The 24,575-nt window shown below is 57.4% G+C and overlaps 6 protein-coding genes across 7 annotated transcripts; 2 read left to right on the top strand and 4 right to left on the bottom strand.

The window, feature by feature from the left end:
* Positions 1 to 46: 46 nt before the first annotated feature.
* Positions 47 to 6,220, bottom strand: LOC311163450 (uncharacterized protein). Its single transcript, XM_084222304.1, has 5 exons — positions 5,924 to 6,220; positions 5,394 to 5,497; positions 1,613 to 4,486; positions 1,074 to 1,282; positions 47 to 616 (listed from the first exon to the last, which is right to left on the bottom strand). The coding sequence occupies exons 1-5, from the start codon at positions 6,099 to 6,101 to the stop codon at positions 547 to 549; spliced, it is 3,435 nt and encodes a 1,144-aa protein (XP_084078430.1). The 5' UTR covers positions 6,102 to 6,220; the 3' UTR covers positions 47 to 546.
* Positions 6,221 to 6,535: 315 nt separating this feature from the next.
* On the bottom strand, positions 6,536 to 9,582 carry IFI35 (interferon induced protein 35). Its single transcript, XM_084222163.1, has 9 exons — positions 9,413 to 9,582; positions 9,263 to 9,337; positions 8,887 to 9,042; positions 8,450 to 8,557; positions 8,010 to 8,154; positions 7,668 to 7,798; positions 7,315 to 7,504; positions 6,939 to 7,045; positions 6,536 to 6,817 (listed from the first exon to the last, which is right to left on the bottom strand). The coding sequence occupies exons 1-9, from the start codon at positions 9,425 to 9,427 to the stop codon at positions 6,626 to 6,628; spliced, it is 1,119 nt and encodes a 372-aa protein (XP_084078289.1). The 5' UTR covers positions 9,428 to 9,582; the 3' UTR covers positions 6,536 to 6,625.
* Positions 9,583 to 10,205: 623 nt separating this feature from the next.
* RPL27 (ribosomal protein L27) lies at positions 10,206 to 12,209 on the bottom strand. Its single transcript, XM_084222165.1, has 5 exons — positions 12,144 to 12,209; positions 11,962 to 12,044; positions 11,653 to 11,822; positions 11,014 to 11,124; positions 10,206 to 10,296 (listed from the first exon to the last, which is right to left on the bottom strand). Exons 2-5 carry the CDS (start codon positions 12,040 to 12,042, stop codon positions 10,248 to 10,250), a joined length of 411 nt encoding a protein of 136 aa, XP_084078291.1. The 5' UTR covers positions 12,043 to 12,044; positions 12,144 to 12,209; the 3' UTR covers positions 10,206 to 10,247.
* A 378-nt stretch (positions 12,210 to 12,587) lies between these two features.
* RUNDC1 (RUN domain containing 1) lies at positions 12,588 to 16,363 on the bottom strand. 2 transcript variants are annotated; one of them, XM_084222434.1, is made up of 6 exons: positions 16,005 to 16,363; positions 15,323 to 15,481; positions 14,863 to 15,061; positions 14,505 to 14,594; positions 13,784 to 13,980; positions 12,588 to 13,552 (listed from the first exon to the last, which is right to left on the bottom strand). In XM_084222434.1, exons 1-6 carry the CDS (start codon positions 16,332 to 16,334, stop codon positions 13,115 to 13,117), a joined length of 1,413 nt encoding a protein of 470 aa, XP_084078560.1. In that variant the 5' UTR covers positions 16,335 to 16,363; the 3' UTR covers positions 12,588 to 13,114. The 2 variants fall into 2 exon arrangements, with proteins under 2 accessions (XP_084078560.1, XP_084078559.1); XM_084222433.1 differs by having other exon boundaries at positions 12,588 to 13,980.
* A 106-nt stretch (positions 16,364 to 16,469) lies between these two features.
* PTGES3L (prostaglandin E synthase 3 like) lies at positions 16,470 to 18,714 on the top strand. The gene is made up of 7 exons (XM_084222140.1): positions 16,470 to 16,584; positions 16,994 to 17,107; positions 17,242 to 17,308; positions 17,564 to 17,662; positions 18,014 to 18,103; positions 18,207 to 18,260; positions 18,476 to 18,714. The coding sequence occupies exons 1-7, from the start codon at positions 16,577 to 16,579 to the stop codon at positions 18,482 to 18,484; spliced, it is 441 nt and encodes a 146-aa protein (XP_084078266.1). The 5' UTR covers positions 16,470 to 16,576; the 3' UTR covers positions 18,485 to 18,714.
* A 72-nt stretch (positions 18,715 to 18,786) lies between these two features.
* Positions 18,787 to 23,700, top strand: LOC311163325 (alanyl-tRNA editing protein Aarsd1-like). The gene is made up of 12 exons (XM_084222139.1): positions 18,787 to 18,942; positions 19,016 to 19,138; positions 19,212 to 19,371; positions 19,798 to 19,855; positions 20,153 to 20,309; positions 20,393 to 20,509; positions 21,135 to 21,265; positions 21,439 to 21,505; positions 21,690 to 21,781; positions 22,240 to 22,294; positions 22,766 to 22,860; positions 23,006 to 23,700. The coding sequence occupies exons 1-12, from the start codon at positions 18,904 to 18,906 to the stop codon at positions 23,139 to 23,141; spliced, it is 1,230 nt and encodes a 409-aa protein (XP_084078265.1). The 5' UTR covers positions 18,787 to 18,903; the 3' UTR covers positions 23,142 to 23,700.
* The last annotated feature ends 875 nt before the right edge of the window (positions 23,701 to 24,575 follow it).

The following is a 24,575-nucleotide window of genomic DNA, read 5'->3' as shown; positions in this document are numbered from 1 at the left end:
TATTTGTCAGCATAGAGACTGTCCCTGGGAGGCAGCTGCTGTGGGTGCTGAAAGCTGGCAGTGTTCTCAAGAGAGCAGCAGATCACCTGCTGGCCTCAGAGCAGGGGCTGGGGCCTGAGCTGACACCAAGGACAGCTCATCTCCAACCCCAGCTCTGGCAGCAGCTGAGCTGGAACCTCTCTGAAGTGGCAGGAGGTGGAAAAGACTTCCAGAAGCTGGGGCTGGACAAGGTGCTGACTCCTGCCCAGGTTTGTGTCTGCTACTGGAAGCCAAACAGGGCTCAGGCTGCAATCAGCTCTGTGATTTCAGGACATGCATCCAAGAGGAGCTGGAGTTCCTGGGAAGCACTGATCCATGCTGAAGCCTGCATGGGGCAGGGACAGAGGTGCTGCTCTTTGCTAATGTGCAGAGTTCTGGCTACTTCTGGGGAAAGCAGGAGCTCTTTCAACAAACATCTGCTTTTTCCTGAGCTGTCTCTGTTAAGCTGCAGTTTTCTCAGCAGGAAAAGAAGGTGAAGGGAAGCCACAGGCTGTGGCTGTGGGAGAATCACACAACGCCCAGTTTACTGAGAACTGTGCCAACCTCATGGAGGTACTGGGCATCCGGGTAGCCATTCCTGTGGGGCAGAGAGGAAGCACTGTAAATCCTGCTGCTGTGCCACAACCACAGTGGGAAGCAGCCCTTTATTTCTGCCCCACCCTTTCAGAGGGGCTGAGAGGGGAAGTCCTGCCCCTGCTGCCTGCAGGCACAGCTTGTAGCCAGCACAGGCATGGGAAAGGCTCTAAGTGAACAGGGCCCACAATTCTTGTCCATGGGAATTACAGGTTTCCACACCACTTATGGATGTGGGATGGTCAAGGGCTTTTGCTCCAGCTGGAGAGTGCCAGGGCTGGTCTGCCATGCCATAGCTGCCCTGCAAGCTGAAGCAAAGGGAAGCACCAACTCTGCCACTGTGGGAGGGTGGAAGAGCCATCCCTGCCAGGATTTGTTGAGCTGGAGCCCCTGGTTCTCCTCCTCCCATTGCTAAAAAACCCACAACCATACCCAGAACCTTAGGATGAGCTGGGCCATACCTGGCTTTGCCTCCATCCCAGGAGGTTTTGTGGGGGATAGAGCCCCATGTTACTCTTTCCTCTCCATTGCAGGACTTGATCTGGAACGTCAGGCCACATTCAAATGCTTTCTTCAGCAGCTTTGCTATCTTCACCCCTTCCTCGTTTTCAGGCAGGAAGGCACAAAAATTCCCCCCTTTGTAAGGGTGTCCTGGGCGAGGGTCCCCAGCCTTAGAACAGGAATAAGACATTTTAAACAATGGTTGCAGTGCTTTTCCTCTGAGGGGATTTCTAAGGTTTGTCTAGCTTAAAAACTACACTCATGACCATGGTCCCCATGGGCTCATAGTCACTGTCAACTAAAGAGGTCACACATGCTCTTGAGAAGCAGCAAGCTGCTCCCAAACCTGCTGTGGAGCTTTTTGCCTTTCATAGGATAATACCTCTGCTGCTTTGCCTGTGGGGCAGGGAGCTGTGGCTGCTCTTTCCCCCCTAGCCACCCTGACAGCCCCTCCTGTGTGGGCTGCAGTGGGATGGGGAAGCTCTGTGGTGGTACCTACCCCCTGCACTCCATCAGGGATGTTGTAAGCAAGCTGAAGTGTTGTCTTCCGATAGAATCCAGGCAGGCTCTGAGACAGGGAGGAGATCTTCAGTGTCCCCAGGATATTGCAGTTTGGGATATCTGAGGATTCACAGCAAGCTGGCTGTATATTGTCTGCTGCAAAACATGTCCTGCACGAGGCGTGACCACAGGAGCCCTGGCAGGTCACACCTGAGCCCTGGCAAGCATCACACTGGTCCAGAGGGATGGTGCTGCTTTCCTGTCCAAGGCTGGGGTCTCTTCTCTTCTGTGATGGGAGCTCAGGCTCCTCCTGCTCATTGCTCCTGCCTCCTGGGAGCTGGGCCCTTCCCTGATCTGTGGGCTCTGCTGCAGGTGCCTGTTGGGTCACAGCTGGTGGTGGCTCAGCAGCCATGGCCCTGGGTAGCCAGGTGGGCAGAGAGTGAGGAATTTCATCAGCTGCAGGGACTGGACAGTGCTGCTGTCCCATTGCTTCATTGTGGCCTCCTCTGCTCTTGTCTCTTGCAAACTGGAATCTGTTTGGCAAGACTTGTTTTAGCCGGGTGCTGTCAGACTCCCCCAGACACAGTTTTGTCTTCCGCTGTTCCTGGAACTCTTTCAGGCCAGGAGGGCTTGGCTTATTCCCTGGACCAATGCTCAGAAGGCTGCTTCCTCGTCTCCCAGCCCCAGAATCAATATAGCCCCTGGCTTCCTCCTGCCCCCAAGCCTGCTGGTACCTCCAAGGACTTGGGAAACCCTTTTCCTCAGCCTCTGGCAGCCAGGAAGCCCTGAGCACACCTGGAGAGTCTACTTTATCAATGATGTTCAGATGCTGTAGGGAATTCAGGCTGCCAGGAACGGCTACATCCAGCACTGGGCCCTGGCTTCTGCTTGGCTGGATGACACTTGCTTTCCCTGTACTCTCTGGTCCAGGAGACAGGGATGAAGACTTCATGGCACAGAGCCTCCTGGAGGAAAACATGTGGAAGGCCTCAGTCACTCCTGGCAGCATCTCCTTGGGGCAGGCAAGATAGAGCTTGTACTTGTCTTTGCTGAGTCCAACCTGGAAGGATTTTCCTCGCAAGAGGCTGCACAGTTCACTCAGGTCACTGTCATCTGGACCACTGACAGCAAGCTCTGAGTAGCTCACACTCTGACACACCAAGTCAGGGCACTTCTGCACAAGATCTTCCACTTTCCATTTAGCCTGGAGCAGCTTTTTCCTGTCTTCTGCCTGCAGCATCAGCACTGTGCAGTCCCCAGCGTGGCGCTCCGAGATGTGCACCCCTCCAGCCCTGCACAGCTCTTCAATAGTGGCATGGCAGACATCTTTCAGGTAAAACCACTGCAGAGTGTCCAGGCTCATCTCCTCACTCACCCTGCTGATGTCTCCAGAGTTGCTGCTTTCCTTTGACCTCGATAGGGAGAAGCTGTTGGACCGTCTCAGCCCAGGGCTGGATGCAGAGGGTTTGCAGCCTAAAGCAAAAGAGGTCCATGTCACATCACAGTTGCTGTAGATGCCAGCAAGGGAGTGGTACCCAAAGGGACCTGAGCCTTTAGAGTCCTCAGGATGCTGAAAAGTGCTGTTTTCTTTGCCTGCAATAGGCAACAACACCTTTTCTCCTGTGAGTCTGGCATCTCCTTCCACATGGCCCCTTTCTGTGGGGTTGTTCTGCTGAGGCTCTGCTGCTGACCCCACAACTTTATCTGTCATAGGGGTGGGAGGCTGATACTGCTGGGTCAGTGCCCTTGGGTCACTCTGACCAGGAGCATCTGTCTCTGATGAATGTTTCCCAGAAAGCTGCACCTGTCCCACTGGTGGAGAGTCCTGACTCACCAAGAGGTCCTGGCCAGCCTGAGACACGTCAGGTCTCAGGGTGCTGAAGTTGGCAGCTAGCTTGAACTCACCTTTCTGCTCCTGCTTGCTTGGGCTATGTCTTGTGGCTGAAGGAGGCACAGGAGGTTTGGCCAGGAGTAGTGTAGCCTCTGTGGTGCCAGAGGGCTGGGAGCTGCTCAGCGTGTCAACCGTGTGTGCAGCACCTCCCCTGGTGACTGAATCCTCAAGGAACTGCTTGGCCTTGCACACATCAACAAGGCTTCCAACAAGATAGAGCTGCTTCACATCCTCATGGCAGAGCAGCTGGGGATACAGTTCCTGCAGCTCACGTGTCAGAGCCCTGAGTGCCTGGCTGTCCATTCCTAGCCCTTCCTTAGCAATCTTCTCCTTGCACAGGCTCACCTCCAGCTGCTGGTAGAGCTGCTGCAGGGCCAGGTGTGCCTGTCTCAAGGCATCCGTGTCCCCAGACACACCTCCAGATGCCTGGAGGTACAACACAGCAATGCCATCGCCAGTGACATCCACCACATCCACGTGGTGTTGGTGCAGCACATCCTGGTACTCAGCAGCACAGAACCTTTGCATGTACAAGTAAATGTCTGAGTCCATGGCGAGGGAAAAATCCTCCAGCTTCTCCAAAAGTTCCACAGCTTCCTCACTCACTGGGCTCTGAGGTGATGGTTCTTTAGCTGCCATTTCCTGCACCTGGTCACAATCTGGCAGCTTTGCTGTCTCTTGTGCTGACTCAGTGGAGTCAGGCACTTGCTGGTGATCAGGCATTCCCATCATCTCTTTGGCCCCACAGCTGGAAGCTGGCAGGAGGATCTGGCCAGTGGCTTGGTTCTTGAGGTTCAGGTTGCCCAGCAGGTCTCTGCTGAAGGTCTGCAGCTCAGTGAATGGGCCCTGGACTATGCACTGCATATTCTTTGAGTCAAAGCTGAAGTGTATATTGCTGTACTCTTTGTGCAAGTCCTTCAGGAGGGTTTTGCCTGTGGGCAGCTTGCTATAGTCAATTGTCATGCTCACGTGTATGAAGATCTGCAAGTAGATAGCAAGGGAGTGAGAGAGCAAGGACCAAAACCAACCCCTTTCAAAGGCACAGAAGGCAAGTGGCCCCTGAATTACTGTGACACATCTCCCACCTCTCTCCCTCAGCATCCTACTTTCAAGAGAGATGGGCCCTGACACAGATAGGACTAAAAGACCCAGACTAAGCAACTCCTTGACCTTGTGCACTTGTCACATGCTTTCTGCAAACAAGGAATCAGAGGGGGAAATTGCACAGAGATAGGACCCATTTCTACACCCTGAGAGTTCTTGAAAAAGCCCAAACCAAAGAAATCCACTATTGTTTCTGCATCTGAAATGCAGTTGCTCTCTTGCCTTTGCAGAGCTTCAGCTCCAGATCTTCCAGCAGTTTTGGCACCACAGGCTTGCAAAAAGGTCTGCAAGGTCAGGCTAATTCCCATGCCTTTGTTTTTGGGGCTCAGATATGAAAACATGAGACATGGCTACTGCCACGGTCTCTTGAGACTGGAGGAAGAGGCAAGAACTCTCTAGTGCTCCCTAGACACCAGCATGTCTGTATGCTAAGCTTTCCTGAGAAGGAAAGAGGAACAATACACTGTGAATCCAGCTGATGACACAGCAGAGGCATTATCAGGATCCCCTGTGTGGCACCAGATGGACTGGGGAAAAGTGCCTGTTCTCTTCCAGCCTGACTACCCTCCATTTGACAGGCACAAATGCCAGATGACTGAGAGCACAGCCTGCCTGTCCCTGCGCTATTAGCACAGAAAAAAAATCTTCATTTGAATATGAATGAGAATGGATTTAAGTGTAATTAAGATGAAAGGAGAGAGTGAGGTCTCCCTTCTCAAGCTGTCTGCCAGGCACAGAGTCTGTCTGTGTGGGAGCAGCTGGCGCTGCCACATCCCCTCAGTACCTCATTGGGGCTCAGCTCTGAAGCGTGGGGTGTCACCTCCAGTGGGTACTGTGTCTTCCCAATTGCCAGCACATGGTTTTTCACCTTCAGGATCCTCTGGGCCACTGGAGGGAAAAGCCACCCAGACCTTTGTCAGCCCAGCCAAGGGACAGCAATGGGGTAGGGAACAGTGGGACAGGGGCATTAGGACAGAGGATAGTGGGACAGGGGAGGGTGGGTGAGGCAATGTCAAGGTTGGGGATGGTGGGACAGGAGACAGCAGGAGAGGTAAGAGTGAATAGTGGGGCTGGGGATGGTGGGACAGGGAGCAGCAGGACAGGGCAGAGAGGGGCTGGGGATGGTGGGACAGGGCAAGGAGGGGCTGGGGATGGTGGGACAGGGCACAGAGGGGCTGGGGATGGTGGGACAGGGCACAGGGGGGCTGGGGATGGTGGGACAGGGCACAGGGGGGCTGGGGATGGTGGGGCAGGGCACAGGGGGGCTGGGGATGGTGGGGCAGGCCAGGCCCCCGAGGGTCCCGCGGGCGTTACCTTCCGGCGCCTCGAAGGTGATGAGGGCGCAGGGCAGGGAGCCGGGCAGCACCCGGACGTTGGCAATGTCGCCGCCGCCGTTGCGGGAGCGTAGGAAGTGAATGGTCAGCTTGTCGGCCGCCCTGTCGGGAGGCAGCTCGGCGGGGAAGCCCTGCACCCGCACCGTGCGGCCCGCCATGCCCGCGGGGGCGGCTGCCCGGGCCCCGCCACACCGGCACGGCCTCCCGGGAGCCCCGGCGGCGGCTGCCGCGCTTCACCACACCGGGGCCTCGATGGCCGCTACCACCGCTCCGGCCACCGCCCCGACCCCGCCGCTGCCAGGAAACGAAAGCGAAAGCGGAGCCGCTGCTCCCTGGGCCCGCGGGAGGGCGCAGCCCGGCCCCTCAGAGCACGGCCGGGAAGGGCTCAACCTCCCCCCGGCCCCTCAGAGCACGGCCGGGAAAGGTTCAACCTCCCCCTCGGCCCCTCAGAGCACGGCCGGGAAGGGCTCAGCCTCCCCCCGGCCCCTCAGAGCGCATGAAAGGGCTCAGCCTCCCCCGGGCCCCTCGCAGGCAACGCCCGGCCCCTCAGCGGCCCGGCCCCAACACAACAGACACGGTGGGTGCCCCCAACAGACACTTTTAATTTCCCCCGTGCCCGCGGCTCAACGGACGCACGGAGCTCCTCGGGCTGAGCCGGGCCGTAGCCCGTGGCTGGCCAGGGCTAGCCCGTGTCCTCCTCGAACACGGCCACCCCTGTCCGCCCCGCTGGGACGTAGGCGAGGGCATCCACCTCGCCGCCGCCGCGGCTGGCCTTCTGGAAGTGGATCTCCAGGGCGTCTCTCATGGACTCCATGCTCAGCACATCGGGGATGCCCAGGAGCAGGACGGTCCTGGGGCAGCGGGAGGGCTGGAGCTGGGCAGAGCAGGGGGTGAGGTGCAGAGCAGCTCAGGGAGAGGGGCTTCAGGAGCCCCCCTATCTGTGCTGCCTCCACCCGGGCTGGGAGGTGCTGCTTGCACGGGGTTCATGCCCTTACCTGCAGGTTGGAGATGTCTCCACTCATGCATGGTGATATTTTGATTTTGTATTTCCCTTTCCCAATGGGCACCTCGATATGTCCTCTTTCAATTAGCGGCTCTGCCACTGCATATGGAGAGGAAAGCCCTGAGCTGCCCAGGTAAGCTCCAGGAGAGGTTCTGTCCCTGGCATAAGCACCAAGGCTAACACTGCCCAGCTCACTGCTCAGCTCACCCACACCAGCACAGATTTGGGGGAGGCAGGGCAGCCTGGGGCTCAACTGTATCTTCTCTGTTCCCCGAACACAGCTTCATCTGCTCTCAGGAGATTTCCCCCAGAGCAGGTCAGGCTGCTTCACCCTTGCCAGCCACCCAGGCTCAGCACAGCCCACGCACCTCCATCCCGTGTGAAGGTCAGCACCACCTGGTCAGAGTCCTCCAGGAACTCCCTGCTCTCCACCTCACTGCCCCCATTCTTTGTCTTGCTGAAGAAGAGCTCCAGCTTGTCCAGCAGTGCCTCCTTGGAGATGTCCAGGCTGGGCAAGTCAGACACAAGGATGCTCCTGCTGCTCTGAGTCAGCCTGATCTGTGGGTGGCACTGGCCAGTCAGTGCCAGGGCAGGACTGGCCCAGAGCTCAGGGGAGCAGAGCTGGGTGTGGCTGGTAGCAGTGCCCTGGTCGAGGCAGGCTCAGACAGGGGAAGCAGCGTGCCCAGGGCCGCCCCATGGCATGGGGACCCACGGGCCCTACCTCCAGGGCAGATGGCAGCAGGATGTCCATGGGCACTGCCTGCACTCTCACTCTGCACTGGTCGAGCTCCTCCAGCTGCCCACAGCTCAGCTCCACTGTGTGCTCCTTCTTCTCTGTGATCCTCTGGGCCACTGCAGGCAGGGAGAGCCCCCAGCACAGGGGAGTGACTGCCCAGCACTTTCCAGGACAGGACACTGCACAGCAAAGGTGCTGGGGAGGGGGCACAGCCCCACACAAGGCAGGAGAGGGGGAGCACCAAACTCTGGCACAGGGAGGGGACACAGGGCAGGCCCCAAAATGATTGAGGACACCTGGCCAGAGCAGTGCTCTTCTCACACTTACCCTCCGCCTCTTCAAAGGTGATGAGAGCTGAGCCCCCTGGCAGAGGGGAGCGGATCAGTGGGGTGAGCATCAGCCTGTTCATGTCCTCCTTGTTTGCTGTGAGTCCCTTAAAGATCATTTTCTTTTCTGGCAGGGCAGACAGTATCTAGGTACAAGTACAGACAGCACCTGGAGGAGACTGGACCCACACAGGGCATTTCCTTGCCAATCCATGGACTAAAAATAAACTCATGGCTCAAATAAACTGCTGGAGAACCTCAGCAGAGTCTCTCCTAGTGTCTGGCTGTGCCTGGAATCCCAAAGCCATGACCAGAGCTCCTGGCCCTGGCAGAGGAGCTGTTCCAATCGTCACACAGTGCCCAGCTGCATTCTCCTGCAGCTTCTCCAGCCAGGCTTGTGCCCTTGCCAGCAGACCCAAGTGCCCACACACACTCTCTTACCTTCACAGGATCATTCCAGAAGACCCTCTTCTTCAATTCTTCCAGTTTATTTTGCAGAACCTGCTTCTCCTGCCTCAGTGTGTTGTTCTCTTCCTTTATTGCAAAAATCTGGAAGGAAAGAAGGAAAGAAGGAAGGAAGGAAAGAGTGAGAAGTAGGGAACACCAGGACACAAGGGGCTGCAGTACACTTCTGTTCTGAGCACACAGCTCCAGCCCATTCTGCTCTTGACTGCCTGCAGCTCTGTCCTTTGAGGTTCCTTTGAGGAACCTTTGAGGACAGCCTTCCTGTTGCTGCAGCACTGCCTCACTTCTCAGCACAGGCCTTGTGTTTCCCATGAAACTTCCACCGGATCCCATGCAAGTGATCTCAGAGCAGTGACCTGCATCATGTAGCCCCTGCCACCCTTCCAAACCTAAAACATCCACTGAACACTGACCTGGTGTGCTCTTTCTTCATCTCCATTTAAAGGCAGTTGTTGCTCTAAAAGTTTATGAAGTTTTCCTTCTTTCTTCAGCTCTTGCGCTCTTTGCTCTGCAGCTTCCTTGGCCGTCTGTAGCTTTGCACAGTCTCGCTCCAGAGCACTGTAAAGCTCCTGTGAGAAGCACCATCAGACAGCAAGACCCTGACATTACATCACCCCCACCAGCCACCCAGCCCCGGCACAAGCTGTGCCCGTGGGAATGAGCCTGGACCCTAGAACAGGCTCTCCTCTCCTTGGGATTACTCCTCTCTTCCTCGTAGAAAAGACACTCGAGCTCCTGGCCAGGGCCGAGCGGGCGGAACCCGCACAGCTGGGACGCGGCCGGACCCACCTTGCACCGCTCGATCTCCTGCCGGAGCTGCTCGGGGCTCTGCAGGCTGCCGTCCTGCAGCCGGACGAAGGATTCCTAAAGGCAAGAGGGGTGTCAGCCGCGCTGCGCTGCCCCCCGCCCGCCGCTCCCCGTGGCTCGGCATTTTCTCACCTCCTCCGAATCCATCCCCGCGGCGCTGGCGGCAGCACAGCCCGGAGCCCCGGTCCCGCGGGGAGCCCTGCCCTGCCCTGCCCGCCGGTACCGCTCTCCCGCTGCCGGGGACCCCGTGTCCCTTCTCGCCTTTCGCTTTCGTTTCGCGAACTCGCCCCGCCCCGGCCCCTCCGAGCGCAGCCCCGACCGCGGCCCCAGGGCGGCAGAACGCCGGGCCCGCCCAGCCCCGTCCGGTACCTCCTCTTCCCCCATCCCCGTCCCGCCCGGCTCGCCTTCCGAGCACCCACCTGGCCTGCCAGGAACGGACCAGGTATTAAATATAGAAATAAACTCCTCCGAATGGACCAGCTACTAAATACAGAAACAAACTCTTCCTGCCCTACTCTTGGATTTACAACCCGACCCAGCCCCTGCTCCGCGGGTGGCCAGCAGCCAGCACTGCCACTTTGGGAAGCTAAAATCTAACACCCACAGGTCAGGCACCACACAAATCACGGTGCACTCAGCTGAACCCAGAAGCATCCATTTGCCTTCCCTCTCTCATCCTTTTTTTTCACAGGGATCACCCCAGTTTGGTGAATAAGAGATTTCCCCTGTGGCAGGAACATCAAGCACCCTGCAACTGCAGAAGGGAGCAATCCCAGAGGCGACACCTGCACAAGGCTCCACAAATGTACTGATGCTCACCAGGACTGCAATGACTTCCCCACTGCTTGTGCTCTTAGAGACACAGAGCAAGCATGCCCACACCACACAAAGGCCATTGCTTGTTTGTTAAATAACAAATAAGGCATGGTTTTTAATAAACATTTATTGATGCAACCTTGTTACACCCTTAGAAGCGCAGCTTCTGGAAGAACCACTTATTCTTGCCAGTTTTGTACCTGAAAGAGAACACACAGGTTAAAGGATGTGTACTAGCAGGTAACAGCACCAAACCTGCACCTGAGCTGTCCCAGACAGACAGGATGTCACACCTAATTCACCCAGAGGTAATTCACCTGATCTCTATGGCCTGGGCTACAACTAAAGCCACTTTAAATGTGCAAATTCCAAGGGAAGCAAGTGCCAGGTTCCAAATTTAAAGACACCTGCACTGTGGCAGTTTCCACCCCAATGGGCACAAGCACAGGACACGGCCATCCCACTGGATACCTCATGTGGCAGGGGGAGATGCCCTTGGAGAACAGCTCAGGGGCTGCCTGAGACACTGTGTCCCACTGAGGCCACACAGCTCCTTCCTCTGAAGGAGCCTCTGAACAGAAAACCATAAAGAAAGAGCAGAAACCCAAGCACTCCCACGCAAAGCATCAGCACTGCCCTGGCCCACCCAGCCCAGTGATAAGAGAGAGGATGAACTGGCAGCACCTTGTCAGATCATCCTGTGGCACCTGAAAGGCCCCACAGGTGCTGGCACAATGGTGCACACACACACAGACACACACACACACAGGTGAAAAGAACATGCTCAACAAACACTCATGCAAAGAAGCCAGGGTAGAAATGTCCACTTGGAAATGCACAGACTGCAGCACAGTGACACCAACCCCTCACACCTGTAACAGCACAAACACCACTGAGGAGATGAACTCCCAACTCACCTCTCCTCAAATTTCACCTTGGCTTCACGTCTTGCTTTGCGTTTCAGAGCAGGATCCCTGAACACGTCCTTATTGACCACTGTTTTGTCCAGGGGAATATCCACAGAATACCTGGCAGAGAGCAGAACAGTTCAAAAGGGGCATGGTACCTGGCACAGGGCTGAAAACAAAGTGCAGCCAGGTCCTGTCAAACACTCATTCTAATGTCCAGAGAAGAAGTTAGAGCTTGTAAAGTCTCCTCAGCTTAGGAATCACCAAACCACTAAAGCAGTCTCAGCTCAGCCTACAAAGGGAACAGGCATATGCAGCTCTGTTCCATGTGGTGCCTGGGAGCTGCTCTGAGAGCTCTGAGGCACAGTAAGAAACGGCTCTGCCAGCTCCAGACCCTCACAGCTGTTTTAAACTGCTCACCTGCCGACATCCCCTGAGCAAAGGGAAGGCTGAAATAAGAGGCAGCTGCCTCATCCTCAAAGTTCATTAATATTTCCACTCAGCCTCAGACCCCAACTCCATTTTTGCAGAGCCTGAGCCTCACATTCATTCAGCCACCGCGTTAACAGCCTTGGTAACTCCCGGTGTTCAGCAGAGACCACAAGAACCGCGAAAGCAGCCGAGACCCCTGCCGGCAGCAGCACTCACCGGGTGGGCATCAGGTGGTTGTAGTTGTAAACCTTCACGAAGGACTTGATCTTAGACCTTTTAGCGATCTTTTTCTTGCCCATGGCAGCAGTCACCTTACGCGGGTAGCGGTCGATGCCGGCCACTAAGGCATGGCTGTACGGCCGGTCCGAGGTGCCATCGTCGATGTTCTGAAACAAACAGGCCGCGGCGGCGGCGATCGCACCGAGGAACCGCGCCCGAGCCGCCCCCCGGGCTCCCGCTCGCCCCGGCAGTACAGCACGGGTCCCCGCGCTCGCCCCGGCCCCGCCGGCCCAGCCCCACGCTCACCTTCACGATGACGGCCTTGCGCCCCGAGTAGCGGCCGGCCAGCACCAGCACCACCTTCCCCGGCTTCATGAACTTCCCCATCTCTGCGGAGACAGCAGCCGGCGGTCAGACCGTGCCCGCCACCCTCGCCCCGGCCGCCACCCCCGCGGATGGCGGCGGATCCCGATCCCGCCCGCTCTCACCGAGGCTCCGCTGCGATGGCGCTGGGCCGGAAGGCAAATGGAAGGCGGCGCCCGGGTTTTACCCAGACACCCTGCGTCACTTCCGCCGCGCCGCCGGGAGCGACTGCCGGCGCCGTGCGGCGGCGCCGAGTCCGCCTCACACACCGCCGCCCCGGCACGGCGGTGCTGTGTCCGCTTCCCCCGTCACCCCGGGCACGGCGGTGCCGGTGTCCGCTTGCCCCGTCTCCCGAGGCACTGCGGTGCCAGTGTCCGCCTCCCTCTGCCCTCCCCGGGCACAGCAGTGCCGGGTGTCCACCTCGCCCGCCCCCTCCCCGGGCACGGCACGCAGCCCCGGTAACGGACAGAGCACAGGGACGGCGTTGGGCTCGGCCCACAGGTAGTAGAGCGGTGTTTAATATACCCCGCGGGACAGCGGGCTGCGCTGACCCCCCACAAAAGCCCGGAACGAGGAGCTGGGTCCGGTGGACAAAGCGCCCCAGCAGTCCAAGGGACACAGACTGCAGGGCCGCTGGAGGAGCCCCCGGGCACCTCTGGTCCAGCCCTCATCTTCTCCTGCCGGGGGAGGTCAAGTCCCGTGTGCCCGGGCAGCTCCCAAGGTGCCCCAAACCCTGCCAGCTCCCTCCTCCACGAAGGATCGTGTGTGTGCAAGGTGTCGAGCAGAGACTGCGAGAACAACCACAGAGGAGCTCAGCTGCACATCCCACGGGCAGTCCCCATGGCCAGGCCTCTGCCCCCCATCCCTGAACAGTCAGTGGCCACTGGGCAGGGCAGTTTGGCTCGAGAGCAGCAGGGAGCAGGCAGGGTGAGGTGCTGCTGCCCAACCTGCGGCCTCCAGCAGAAAACATCACAAGACCCTAAAATTTCCCTAAAAGCAAATACCAAAGAGACAAACTTGGTCTTACAAAAGCCAGGCTTCTTGAGCCCAACAGCTGCCTACTAGTGGAAAAACGGATGAATGACAATAAAACACATCAAAACGCATCTTTGATGTTTTTCAGCTGCCGAACAGCCAGGTCAACCGGGAGGTTGAACTTGAGGTTGCTCAGGCGGCTGAGGAGGGTGAGGGCGCTTTCAAAGCCGGTGTTGGCCATGTAGCTCCAGGGCTGGTAGTGAGACTGAACCAGAGCTCCAGACTTGCAGATGAGGTTGAGCCACGAGACCAGGCGCTGCTCGTTGAGCGCCATGCACACCAGCGCCTTCAGCTCCGAGTCCGCGCTGCGCTTGAAGGGGCCGTGCTCCGTGAGCACCGTGTGGATGGCTGCCAGCAGGCTCTGCTTGGGGGTGGCCACCACTGCTCCCGTCACAGGCAAGGCGAAGGACTGGGACAGCTTGCGAGCCGGGGATTCCACGAAGGCTCGTCCGTTCTTGGCCTTGTAATACTTGACAAAGAGTTCCCAGGGATGCATGGTCTGTGGGGAGGGAGTGAAGGCGGGGATCAAGCACGCGATGGGGGCCAGCACCAGGCTCATGCCTGGGGAAGGGGCGTAGAGCCCGTGGGCCAGCAGGTCCCGCAGGGCCAGGGTCAGCTCCCTGCGCACAGCCAGAGTCAGCTCGTCTCTGCCGCCCAGGGGAACGTCCTGCAGCTCAGAGGAGCAGATAACATGCTCTGCCTGCTGGTGTTTCAGGGCTAGCTGCCTCACCCGCTCCACTGACAACTCCAGTTTCTCTATTAAGGGGGAGAAGTCTTGGTTGTCTTGGTCCTTCTGCCAGAGGGTGCGAGGGATCTGACCCGTGGCACAGCCAAACTGGCTGACAGCAAAGATCTGCAGCACGGCCAGCACGCGGCGCATGAGCTGCAGGCCCGTTTCTTGCATCCTTCTGGCATCTTCTGGGTTCACTGACCAGGTTAGAAAAGAGAAAAACATAATCTCATTAGGGAGTCAACAGCTCTGCTTGTTAATACACAAAAAGGGAGTGCAAATATCTGAAAATCCCTTCAGGTTAGCATTCTGAGTAGCAGCAGATGCCTCATGCTACATTATTGTATTTCCAGCAGGTTCAAGGGATAAGTAGGGAGGTCTCAAAATCTAAAGAACACTGGATCCCTCCCAGCTCACTATACCTGCTCACAGAGCTCACAGCCTGACGAGCACAAATTACAGTGTGTTTTGCACCAAGTATCAGCAGTCTCTTCCTTCAGGACTGAGCCCACCCTCCATGGCACTTGCTCAGGCTCTGTGACTACTCTGAGGATCCCATGGAAGGAGGGTAAAGGAACAGGACACAGGCCCTCAGCAGAGGGAGTGCCAAAGCACAGAAACTAGCTACCAGGAAAAAGCAGACAGTGACTGGTTCATGCTCATCAAAGCTCCAGGGAGGAGCTGGAGCTTTGCTGACAGTGCTGAGCCCAGCAGTACCCACCTCTGTTCCCAGGAGGCCGGGTGCTGGGTTTGTAGGAGCCTCCACAGTCACAGTGGCCATCTTCTGCCTTGCCAGAGCTTCCAACTTCATCTACAAAAAGGATTTCACATCATTATTTCACATTTGTGAATTTCAGCTGCATATCCCAAGTATTAAGGTCGACATTCCTCAGACCCCTCTAAACCTCTTTTGTCACTCTATCAATACATTTCCTCACCATCAGTTTAGAGAGATTTGTACTTTCCTGTGACCCAGAAGCTGTTCCTGCATCTCCTGACATCTGTGACTTTCCTCCTCATGACTAAGTCAGGGAATTACAAAGCAATTCAGTCTGCTCATTCAAAAACTCATCACTGACCCTGGATGAAGTTGATGAACATTTCGAGGTCCCTTATCTGGGTCTTCAGCTGTTCCACCAGCTGCTCCTTCACCCTGGCTGGATTCACAATCTGTGCTATGGCAGCATCCACCCTCTGCCGCAGCTCCTCTGGAGAGAGCTTTGCAAAATCTTCACTCAAGTCCATGTCCAGCTTCTTTATCAACTCATTTATAATCATCTGCAAAACACAAGTGAGCAGTGTGATTTCACCATGTGGCACTGCCACCTCGGAGTTTCAAGTACTCCTTTCCCAGAGGTTCCCTCAGAAATAGGATACCTTTACTGCACAGAAATAACTGCAAAAGACACATGACAGGTTCACATGTGTAGACAAACTCCTGACACTCTATAGCTGCTGGTGAGAAATACAGACTGATGAGTACCTACACTATGTAAGATAGTCAGAAGGGCTAGGAAATACAGCAGGAGTGAGCCTTACCCGTTGTCTTTCCATAACCACAGACTGTGGCAGAGAATCATAGCTGCCCTCCTGGTAAGCAAAGGTCTCCAGGTCATCCAGCTGTGTCTTGAGCTGCAGGATCAGCTCTCTCTGCTTCTCCTTCTGGACCTCAATTTGCTCCTGCTTCTCTCGCTCACCCTGAAAAAAATTTATCAGTAAATAAAATTGAAGGCTTATTGTCATACCGAAGGCACAGAGAACAAGATTATGATGTGAGGAGTATCTCCTGCAGCTCATGCACTGCAAACCAGTCTGAGAGAGGAATGTTGAGCACCAAGCAGAGGTACCAGCTACATCACCTCCTCTGATAAGGGAGGGAAAGCACCTCTCCAGACCGCTTGCACCCACGTCGTGTCCCACAAGGCCAGGATCCAGGAAGAAAGAGGCCAAATAACACGTCCATATCTCAGATCCTCTGAGTCAGCCGTGCTGTACCAGGGCGGGGAGCGGTGACACACCACTCAGGGCTCTAAGGCACATCCCTGCGAGCTGGCTGCGAGTCCCCAGGAGCCTGTGCCCGTCTGGTGCCGAGCTCCGCGCACAACCGAGCACCGCGGGCAGCGCAGCCGCCGCTAATGCGCTTCGGGCGGGGTTAAGCCCACACACCGACCCCGGGGCTATGCCCAGCAAAGGCTCCGCTCAGCCCGGCGCGGGCACTCACCGGAGCGGCCCCGAGACCGTGGGGCAGCGGCGCGGGGCAGCCGCGGAAGGCGAAGTCCTCGAGGTCGCGGAGCAGGCGCTGTTGCTCGGCCGGGCCGGCCCGGGCCACCTGCCGCAGCCGGAACTGCACCTGAGCGAAGTGCGAGGCGAGCGCCAGCAGCGCCCCGTGCAGCCGGCGCCGCTCGGCCCGCAGCCGCGGCACCGACTCCGGCGAATCTCCCCCGGTAGCCGCCGCCTCTTCGTCCTCCTCGTCCTCGTCCTCCTCCGCCGACACGGCGCCCACCGGCGCCCAGCGCTCGCCGGGGCCCAGCGAGCCGCTCTCTCCCTCCATAGCCGCCGCTACCGGCGCCGTGATGCCGCCGCCATCTTGGCGCTGCGGGGCGGGACCGGGCGGGGCCAGCGCGCCCCCTCGCGGCGCGGCGCGGCGGCGGCCCCGGGAGCGCGCACCGGGGGGAGGCGGGGGGCGGGGACGGGGCCGCGGGTTGGCTGCCCCGGGCCCGGCCTGGCCCGGCCTGCCCGGTCCGGCAGCCGCGCCCCCGGCCCGAAATAGCCCGGGGCGGGGTCGGCACCGCCATGGCGAGGTGAGCACGGCCGGACGGGACAGGCAGCGCACGGGACCCATGCCCGGTTCCCGGCAGAGGCACTGCCTGACCGGACCCTCCGACCTGGAGCAGTGGGGAGCAGCGGTGGGCCAGGCAGAGGGGAGCGGACACAGGCCAGCCGGGCCCCGCCGACCGCCCGGCCAGGGGCGTGTGGGACGGCAGCGGGAAGAGTCACGGGGCCGGTGTCCGCTACCCAGCCCCGGTCGGCACCCGCCCGGCTCTCTCTGCCCGTCCCGGAGCTCGGCCCAGGCAGAGCCCGTGTCCGGGGCCCTTTCATCGCCTGCGGGCCCTGCCGAGCTCTGCTGGGCACCGGGAAATGCCCGCTGGTGATCCCCGGGGGTGATAGTGATACCCGCTGGTGATACCCGCTGCTCTGCTCTTCCCCAAGGCAACCCGCAAAGACTCTGTGGTACGACCGGCCCCGGTACGTGTACCTGGAGTTCTGTGTCGAGGACAGCACGGACGTGAAGGTGGTCATCGAGGACCACCGGCTGGTGTTCAGGTGAGCTGCCGCTGCCCTGCCCACCGACACGGCTCTGCTCTGGGGGTGGTTCAGGGACCGGGAGGACTCTGTGAGAGGAAAGCACGCGTGGACTCAGCTCTCTCCTAAGGGCGGTTGTTACAATGTTTTGGCAGTTGCAAAAATGCAGACGGTGTGGAGTTCTACAACGAGATCAACCTGTACGCCAGAGTCAACTCCAAGGTGAGGTTTGCCACCAACAAACTGTTCTCTGACAGCCTGTCAGGCTGAGAGTCAGAGCCAATCTGTGCAGTCTTGAGCAACACTGCTTAACACTGAATACTGCCCATCCTGAGAGCCCCGACCCTGCGGCTGATACTCACAGTGCTGCCTTGAGCCAGAAACAACCTGTGTCTGTGGTTCTGCGACCTCACAGCCTGCACAGGGCTGAGCAGAGAGGAGCCTGGCAGACCCTGAGGCACCCCAATCTCTTGGCAGGACTCACGGGAGAAGCGCTCTGACCGCTCCATCACGTGCTTCATGAGGAAGTGGAAGGAGAAAGTGGCCTGGCCACGCATCACCAAGGAGAACATCAAGGTGTGTGCGGTGCCTGGTGCCTCAGTGCATGTGCTATCCCCGCTCAGCACCTCGTGCCTCCTAGGAACCAACCTGCTCCCAGAACACACACAGAGGCCTCCACAGGGGATCCCAAGACAGAGCTCCCAAAAAGCCCTACCTGACAATCACACTAGCCCACAGACTTCTGCCCTCCAGGAAGGATGTGGCATCCCTTTTCCTTGACACACTCAGGATCAGGACCAATGCATGCAGGCAAAGGGACCCTCCTGCTTCCTGCCCTTGCCCTTTGCCTGTGCAGGAGGTGCTCCTGGGCTGCAGGTCCCTGCAGTGCTGCTCCCCCTGCTCAGGGGATGCTCTCTGTGCCCACAGCCAGCCTGGCTCTCCGTGGACTTTGACAACTGGCGAGACTGGGAAGGGGATGAGGAGGTGGAGAGAGCCATGGTGGAACAGTATGCAGAGGTGAGCTGGGCCGCCGGCCTCAGGATCGTGGGCACATTGTATGGGTGTGTGGGATGGGGGGACGCCGGGCATTCGGGGATCCATATGTTTGTTTCCCATCCAGATGCTGGAGAAGGTGACAGAAAAAGGCCCCCCGCCAGCCATGGATGACCTGGATGTAAGTACCACCTGCCAGCTGCTTCCTGATGCCCTGCCGAGCACAACCTCAGCCTTCCGCCGGCTCCGGGGCACCGGCAGCACCTCCCGCTGCACCCCTCGGGCAGTCTGTCCCTTGGAAACGCTCCCCGGGACAACCGGCTGGTGCCACCCTCTGCCACCGGGGCTGGCCCGGTCTCGGCCCAGTCCCTGGCACCTCCCTCCTCCCTCCCGCAGGATGACTGACGCCCAGGCCCCTGGGGACGCCGCGGGAGGCCAGCCGGTGCACCGGTAGCACGCACCGGGGAGCAGCGCGGGCAGGGTTCTCCGAGGAAGCGGAGCCGCCTCAGCTCGTGCGTCGCCGCAGGCATGGCTCCCGACCCTGGGCGGCGGACGCGGTCCGGTCTCCCGTAGCTGGCTAACTTGGCGGGGCACGGGGCAATAAACGTGAACTGCCGCAGCCGTGTGCCGTGCGCTCGTGCCGCCGCCGCGCCGGGCACCGGGGGCCGCTCACCCGCACCGGCCCCGGCAGCGCGCGCCGCCGGCGGGAGCGCGCCCGCGCGTCCCCGTGCAGGCCCCGCCCGCTCGCCGCACGGCGGCCGCCACCGCCGGTCCCTGTCCCCGTCCCTCCGCCAGTCCCGGCTGGCTTGTGCCGAACGGTCGCGATGGTGTTCCGGTGCCAGCGGGACAGCTGGGCCCGGCAGGTAGCGTCGGGCCGGGGCCGGGGCGCGGGGCAGGCCCGGGCGGGCCCTCACGGCGCCGCCGTCTCTGTCTCAGTTCACCACCAGGGTGGTGTCGTGCCGGGAGGCCGAGCTGCGGCCCGAGGGCGGCGGGGAGCCCGTGCGCGGCTTCCAGGTGGTGCTGGAGGACACCATCCTCTTCCCCGAGGGCGGCGGGCAGGTACGGGCCGGGCCGGGCCGGGCGGGGCGGGGGCCGGGCCGGGGCCGGCGGCGCTGATGTCCCGTGTCCGCAGCCGGACGATCGCGGCCTCATCGGGGACGTGCCGGTGCTGCGCGTGACACGGCGGGGCCCCGAGGCCGTGCATTTCGTGCCGGCCGCGCTGGAACCGGGCGCTGAAGTGCTGCTGTCGCTGGACTGGGAGCGCCGCTTCGACCACATGCAGCAGCATTCAGGTCCGTGCCGGTACCGGGGAGCGCACCGGAACACCCCGAGGGGCGTGCCGATGGGGCGGGGGGGCGGTCAGCGCCCGCCGTGTCCCCACCCTGGTCAGGGTTGGGAGAAATCCGGCAGCTGTGTGTGCGCGGTTTGTCCCCGGGACTACCGAGAACAGCCGGTGTCCCTCTGCGAACTCTCTTTGTCTGGTAAAGAAACGCGCCAAAAACAGGTTTGGAAGGGATAGTTCAGTCTGCTTTGCAGCCCCAGCATGTGCTGCAGTGCCAGGAGCTGAGGCTAGAGCTGTCTCCTTGCTGCTCCTGAGCACTGGCAGGAGCTCCTTAGCACCCAGCACTCGCCTGTCGTGGAGAATGTCAACAGGAAAGACACGGCCTGACTGAAAATGCCAGTGGCACTCAGAGCTAGTGCTTGCACATCTCTTCCAGGACAACATCTCATCAGTGCCGTTGCAGAACAGATGTTTGGATTCAAGACAACTTCATGGTGAGCAAGATAAAGGTTCCTTTTCACCCATTTGGCACATGCCACCATCCTACCCTGCACAGAGCCTGAGCTCTGAAACACCAAAAGCAATTTGGATGTTTCATTTGAGCTCAGACATTGCGGGAGAGGTGACTGACCTGGAGAGAAGCTGTAAGTGTTTGGTTTCCACCTGGTGCTTTGAACATATCAGGGAGAGGAGGGGAGTCTGTTTCAGTCATCACATTGCCAGCAGTGGGGCGCTGGTGCTGCACAAAGGGACCTCCCAGCTGGTCTCAGGAATGTTCTTCCTTGGTGCAGGGAGCTGGGCCGTCAGCGCAGCGTCATTGAGCTGGACACCCCCTTGGTGACAGCAGAGCAGGTCCAGGCCCTGGAGGAGAGTGTGAACGAGAAAATCCGGGACAGGGTCCCTGTAACAGTGAGGGAACTGGCTGCAGACGACCCTGAAGTTGAAACAGTGAGTGGTGGGAGAGAACTGATGGTATTCATGGAATATCTGAGCACGGATGTCACCTGCTTTGTCACCTTCTCCTCTGGCAGGTGAGGAGCCGGGGGCTGCCCGATGACCACGCGGGGCCGGTGCGCGTGGTGGACATCGAAGGCATCGACTCCAACCTGTGCTGTGGGACTCACGTCTCCAACCTGAGTGACCTCCAGGTGGGCTGCTGCAGCTGGGCTGCCTCTGGGAGCCACACTCCACCTGAAGGACAGCAGAGTCCCTGGGATCCACAGGCTGCTCCAGACTGTGCTCATGGGGAAGGGGGTGGCAGAGCCCCAGGCTGAGGGAGCCCCAGGAGGGTCACACACGGGCTGGGTGCCACAGGTGCTTTTATTTCCTTGTTGCAGAACTCATCCCTGTCTGTAGCAGTGACATTTTTGCACTGTCAGGGGTGTTAGCCATGTTCCCTCTGCTTAAAGCTCTGATATTTTTGAGTGCTCATCATGGATGAGAAATCTGTGCAGGGAAATGGTGATAAAATCCCAGACCTGCCTTTAAGTATTTATACTTTCTCAGTCATTGGTTGGAGTCTGTTTCCCAGATGCCTTGTAGAGTACATCCCATGGCTAGAAGATTGCATAAATTCCATTGTACCACCATCCCTTGTGTTTTTTTTGGTTTTTTTGTTTTTTTTTTTTTTATATTGACCTTATGGCTGATTTTAATCAATTTATTTTCACTAGCAGAGAGTCAAAATTCACCACAGGGTATAATCTGGTAGGAACTGACCAACTGTGTGAATTACCAAAATGCTGTTCTGATCAGATTGATTTTCTTTTTAAGGTTATTAAACTCCTTGGCGTGGAAAAAGGGAAAAAGAACAAAACCAACTTGGTTTTCTTGGTGGGAAACAGAGTGCTGAAGTCAATTGAACAAAGTCACAGTACTGAGAAGGCTCTAACCTCCCTGCTCAAGTAATGCCCTTTCCACTTCTGTTATTTCATCTTCACTCCTGCTCCTGAGAGATACCACACAAGCCTCAGGGTGCATGTTGTGGGGCTGTGTGTGATGTTGCCTGTTTTGCTCCTTTAGGAAATCCTTCCTTTGTCCTTCAGAGTAGTGATCCAAAGTCTCCCATTTCTTTCAGAAATGGACCGGGTGAGCATGTAGAGGCTGTGAAGAGACTGCAGAGCTCTGTGAAGCTGCTCCAGAAGGTACAAGAATGGCTGGGAAAAGTGGATTGTCACTATTTCCTGTGGGCCATTAGTTGTGGTAACTGAGAGTCAAATCGTTGGTTTCAATTTTTGTGGATTTTATGAAAAGTCAAACCTCTGGGAACACAACTGTGTTCACACTGACTTCTCCAGCTGCAGTTCAGTTCATTTCCTTTTCTTTCAGAATAACCTAAACCTGCTTAGAGACGTTGCTGTTTTGATAGCCCGGGACTTCAAGAGCAAACCTGCTCCAAAGCAGCTGTTTGTATTGCACAGGTATGGGGGAGCTCAGGGAAGAGGGGCCAACAGTTTCCCACAGGTTTTATGGCACTTGGATCTCTCACACCTTGTGAGAGCAGCTTGTTTTCTCAAGGAAGAATGTAAACAAATGACCTAGAATTTTAAACTGCCTTGGCCTGCTGCAAAGTTGTGTAATTAAAGAAATATGTTCGTTATTCAGTCACTAAATTCTTCTGGTGCTATAGCTGACAAATTGCTGTGTCCATCTAATTCCCTCTGCACTTGATATTTTCAAGTAAAATCAGGAAGCTCTTTTTCTTAAAGATAACACTTGCATAATTCCTAAAGGAGTGCCCAGCGAGGACTTACATATATAGAAAAATAAGAGCAAGAGGCCAAAATCCTGATCAGGCACTTCGTTTCTGATTGAGAATTTGTACTCTAGAGGGGGGTTTTGCTTCTTTCTGAAGTCTTTTTTTTATCCATCCATACAGGAAGGAGGGTGATTCTGAATTTATGAACATCATTGCTAATGAGATTGGGACAGAGGTGAGTCACTGATGAAGACTAAACTGACACCACTCTTTTTTCACCCCAGTTTTTCATGGACAGGGGCTGGCCAGGCTGTTCTTCCTGTCACAGTCATGATCTGCAGATCTGGCACCTGAGCTTACCTGTCCCCAGCAGCCTCAGTCTGTAGGGCAGTCCTCAACAGGGAGAATTCAGAGCACTGGAGAAGAGCCCCCAAGAGCTGTACAGAGCCTCACTGGCTGAAATAGGTTAGGATAGGATTAGGTAGGAGTAGAATAGAAAGAACAGCAAGTTTCAGTCACAATCACCTAGTTCAGCTGCCAGCTGTATCCTTTTAACTTGGGATACATCAAGAAGTCACAGTCTCAGTAATGCACATAGAATTCCAAATTTTCATTTTGGTGTTTGTGTCCTGTGGCCAGTGTCTGTCCTCTTCTTGGATGAGGAAAGCACTGATTTATCTGGAGCAAAGCCCATCTCTGTCCACAGGAAACCCTGCTATTCCTGACTGTGGGAGATGAAAAAGAAGCAGGACTCTTCCTTCTAGCTGGACCTGTTGAAGCAGTTGAAAGTTTAGGCCCCAGGTAACGTGTTTTGTGAATTGTTTAACTCGAATGAGAATTCTGATGTTGCAGACGTGATGAGCAGCTGCACAGTGTGATCCAGGCAGGGATCTGTGTGTGCTGTCTGGAGCAGTCAGGGCTCCAGCCTGTGTTGTTGCTGCTGCAGGGTGGCAGAACTGCTGGGTGGGAAAGGAGCTGGGAAGCGTGGCCGCTTCCAGGGCAAGGCAGCCAAGATGAGCCGGCGAGGAGAAGTGCAAACTCTGCTCCAGGAATTCATTAGCCATCAAAACCCAGAAGCATAAGAAACAATTCTCAAAGTAGTTTTGTCTTATATTTTTTTGCATAGGCTCCACTAGCTTCTCTACCAGAGAATAAAGACCTGAACCCAACAGCTGGTGTGCACATGCTCTGCGTGGGCTGCTCACAGAAATGGGGAGGGGATCTGCCATCAGGGCTTTGCTGCAAGGGCTCATTTCTCAGGACAAATGGTGCAGGAATTGAAGTAGTCCTTAGTTAACCACTTTGTAGGGTTCTCAAACCCAGAAGGGGCCTCCTGCTGGCAGTGCTTTGGGGCGTTTTGCTTTGTGCCACTTGCTGAGGAGAAGTTGCTTGGTATGAATGCTCAAGCAAGAGGCAGCTGGTCCCCCCAACTCCTTGGGCTGGGCGAGGCAGAGAGCAGCTGGAAGGGTGAGCAGGTACCCCACAAGCAGGAGATCATTCCTCACCACATACCAAGTCCTTCCCCTTGGTGGGGTGCAGTTGTTACTGGTCGTTTTTTGACCATGGGTAGTTTCTCGGGCTGATGCAGCTGTAAACTCCCTCGGGATCAGGCAGAGCTGTCCCCGGTGTTCCCTCAGCTCCCCCTTCCTGCCCAGGCAGGCCCTGGAGCTGCTGCAGTCTCCTCTGGAGGAACTAAAGGGCGCTGTGGAGCCACAACGGGGCTCAACAGGTACTTTGAGAATTCACCCTTCCCTTTCTTGCTAGAAATGGCGTGACAGGTTTGTTCCAAATGCTGGTAATGAACAGAGAAACAGAATAAAAGAAACCTCCATTCTAAGGAAGTTTATCTGTGATGAACATGGGGATGGGAGCAGCCCCAGCAGATTGGGTTCCCACCCATGGCTGCTGTCACTGCTGCATGGCCACAGCCTTGGCTGAGCTGTTGGGATGGCACAGAACAGAGGGAGCACCACTGAGGCCTGGAACGGGGTGTGGGGTCAGAGCTGCAGGGCTGGTGCTTTGGGAGTGATCCCACACATACACACGGAGTCTGGCAGGAAGAAAATGTCTGCACCTCCCTGTGTATTTTGGACTATCTCAGACTGAGCAAGGATGTTTCCTGAGAAGGTTTAGCTGGGCTGTGCAGCCTGCACAGCTTGGAGGACAGCAGGTTGAGCCCACAGAACTTCCTGAGTGAGCACTGGGCTGGGGTACTAAGGTGGGAAGGGCATGACCCCAACCCCACACCATGGCAAAATGCCAGTTCTGTCCCCAACACCCTGGGGGCTCAGCACTGCCCCAGCTGAGCCAGGTGGTCCCAAAGCTGAGCTTGTTTCTGTAAGCAGCGAGGTGACACAAGTTTGTCCCTGTTCCTGGCACAAAGAGCACCCAGAAACCTTGGATAAACAGCACAAAAAGCAGCTCATTGTCCCCACTGTGCTGTCAGTGCTCAGCTGCACCTCAGGGCAAAAGGTAAAGACCCAAGGCACTGGGCAGTGCCCTTCCCAGTGGCTTGA

The sequence above is a fragment of the Fringilla coelebs genome, assembly GCF_963513975.1.
Source record: "Fringilla coelebs genome assembly, chromosome: 27".
In the NCBI taxonomy this organism is placed as follows: Eukaryota; Metazoa; Chordata; class Aves; order Passeriformes; family Fringillidae; genus Fringilla; species Fringilla coelebs.
Note: the sequence above shows the minus strand (reverse complement) of the source record. Positions and strands in the feature narration are given on the sequence as shown.

Excerpts from the sequence above, each read along its gene's own strand:
- LOC311163325 (XM_084222139.1), top strand. The coding sequence starts at position 18,904 with ATGGTGTTCCGGTGCCAGCGGGACAGCTGGGCCCGGCAG. Across the intron at positions 19,372-19,797 it reads CCACATGCAGCAGCATTCAG|GACAACATCTCATCAGTGCC; the intron begins GTCCGTGCCGGT and ends CATCTCTTCCAG. Across the intron at positions 19,856-20,152 it reads GGATTCAAGACAACTTCATG|GGAGCTGGGCCGTCAGCGCA; the intron begins GTGAGCAAGATA and ends TCCTTGGTGCAG.
- IFI35 (XM_084222163.1), bottom strand. Across the intron at positions 9,043-9,262 it reads AGGAGATCGAGCGGTGCAAG|GAGCTTTACAGTGCTCTGGA; the intron begins GTGGGTCCGGCC and ends TGCTTCTCACAG. Across the intron at positions 7,505-7,667 it reads TGCTGCCATCTGCCCTGGAG|ATCAGGCTGACTCAGAGCAG; the intron begins GTAGGGCCCGTG and ends TGCCACCCACAG.
- PTGES3L (XM_084222140.1), top strand. Across the intron at positions 17,309-17,563 it reads ACGCCAGAGTCAACTCCAAG|GACTCACGGGAGAAGCGCTC; the intron begins GTGAGGTTTGCC and ends ATCTCTTGGCAG. Across the intron at positions 18,104-18,206 it reads TGGTGGAACAGTATGCAGAG|ATGCTGGAGAAGGTGACAGA; the intron begins GTGAGCTGGGCC and ends TTTCCCATCCAG.
- RPL27 (XM_084222165.1), bottom strand. The coding sequence starts at position 12,042 with ATGGGGAAGTTCATGAAGCCGGGGAAGGTGGTGCTGGTGCTGGCCGGC. Across the intron at positions 11,125-11,652 it reads AACCACCTGATGCCCACCCG|GTATTCTGTGGATATTCCCC; the intron begins GTGAGTGCTGCT and ends GCTCTCTGCCAG. Across the intron at positions 10,297-11,013 it reads AAGGTGAAATTTGAGGAGAG|GTACAAAACTGGCAAGAATA; the intron begins GTGAGTTGGGAG and ends GTTCTCTTTCAG.
- LOC311163450 (XM_084222304.1), bottom strand. The coding sequence starts at position 6,101 with ATGGCGGGCCGCACGGTGCGGGTGCAGGGCTTCCCCGCCGAGCTGCCT. Across the intron at positions 5,498-5,923 it reads CACCTTCGAGGCGCCGGAAG|TGGCCCAGAGGATCCTGAAG; the intron begins GTAACGCCCGCG and ends TTTTCCCTCCAG. Across the intron at positions 4,487-5,393 it reads CAGAGCTGAGCCCCAATGAG|ATCTTCATACACGTGAGCAT; the intron begins GTACTGAGGGGA and ends ATCTACTTGCAG.
- RUNDC1 (XM_084222433.1), bottom strand. The coding sequence starts at position 16,334 with ATGGAGGGAGAGAGCGGCTCGCTGGGCCCCGGCGAGCGCTGGGCGCCG. Across the intron at positions 15,482-16,004 it reads ACGGTCTCGGGGCCGCTCCG|GGTGAGCGAGAGAAGCAGGA; the intron begins GTGAGTGCCCGC and ends AATTTTTTTCAG. Across the intron at positions 13,981-14,504 it reads CCGGCCTCCTGGGAACAGAG|TGAACCCAGAAGATGCCAGA; the intron begins GTGGGTACTGCT and ends TAACCTGGTCAG.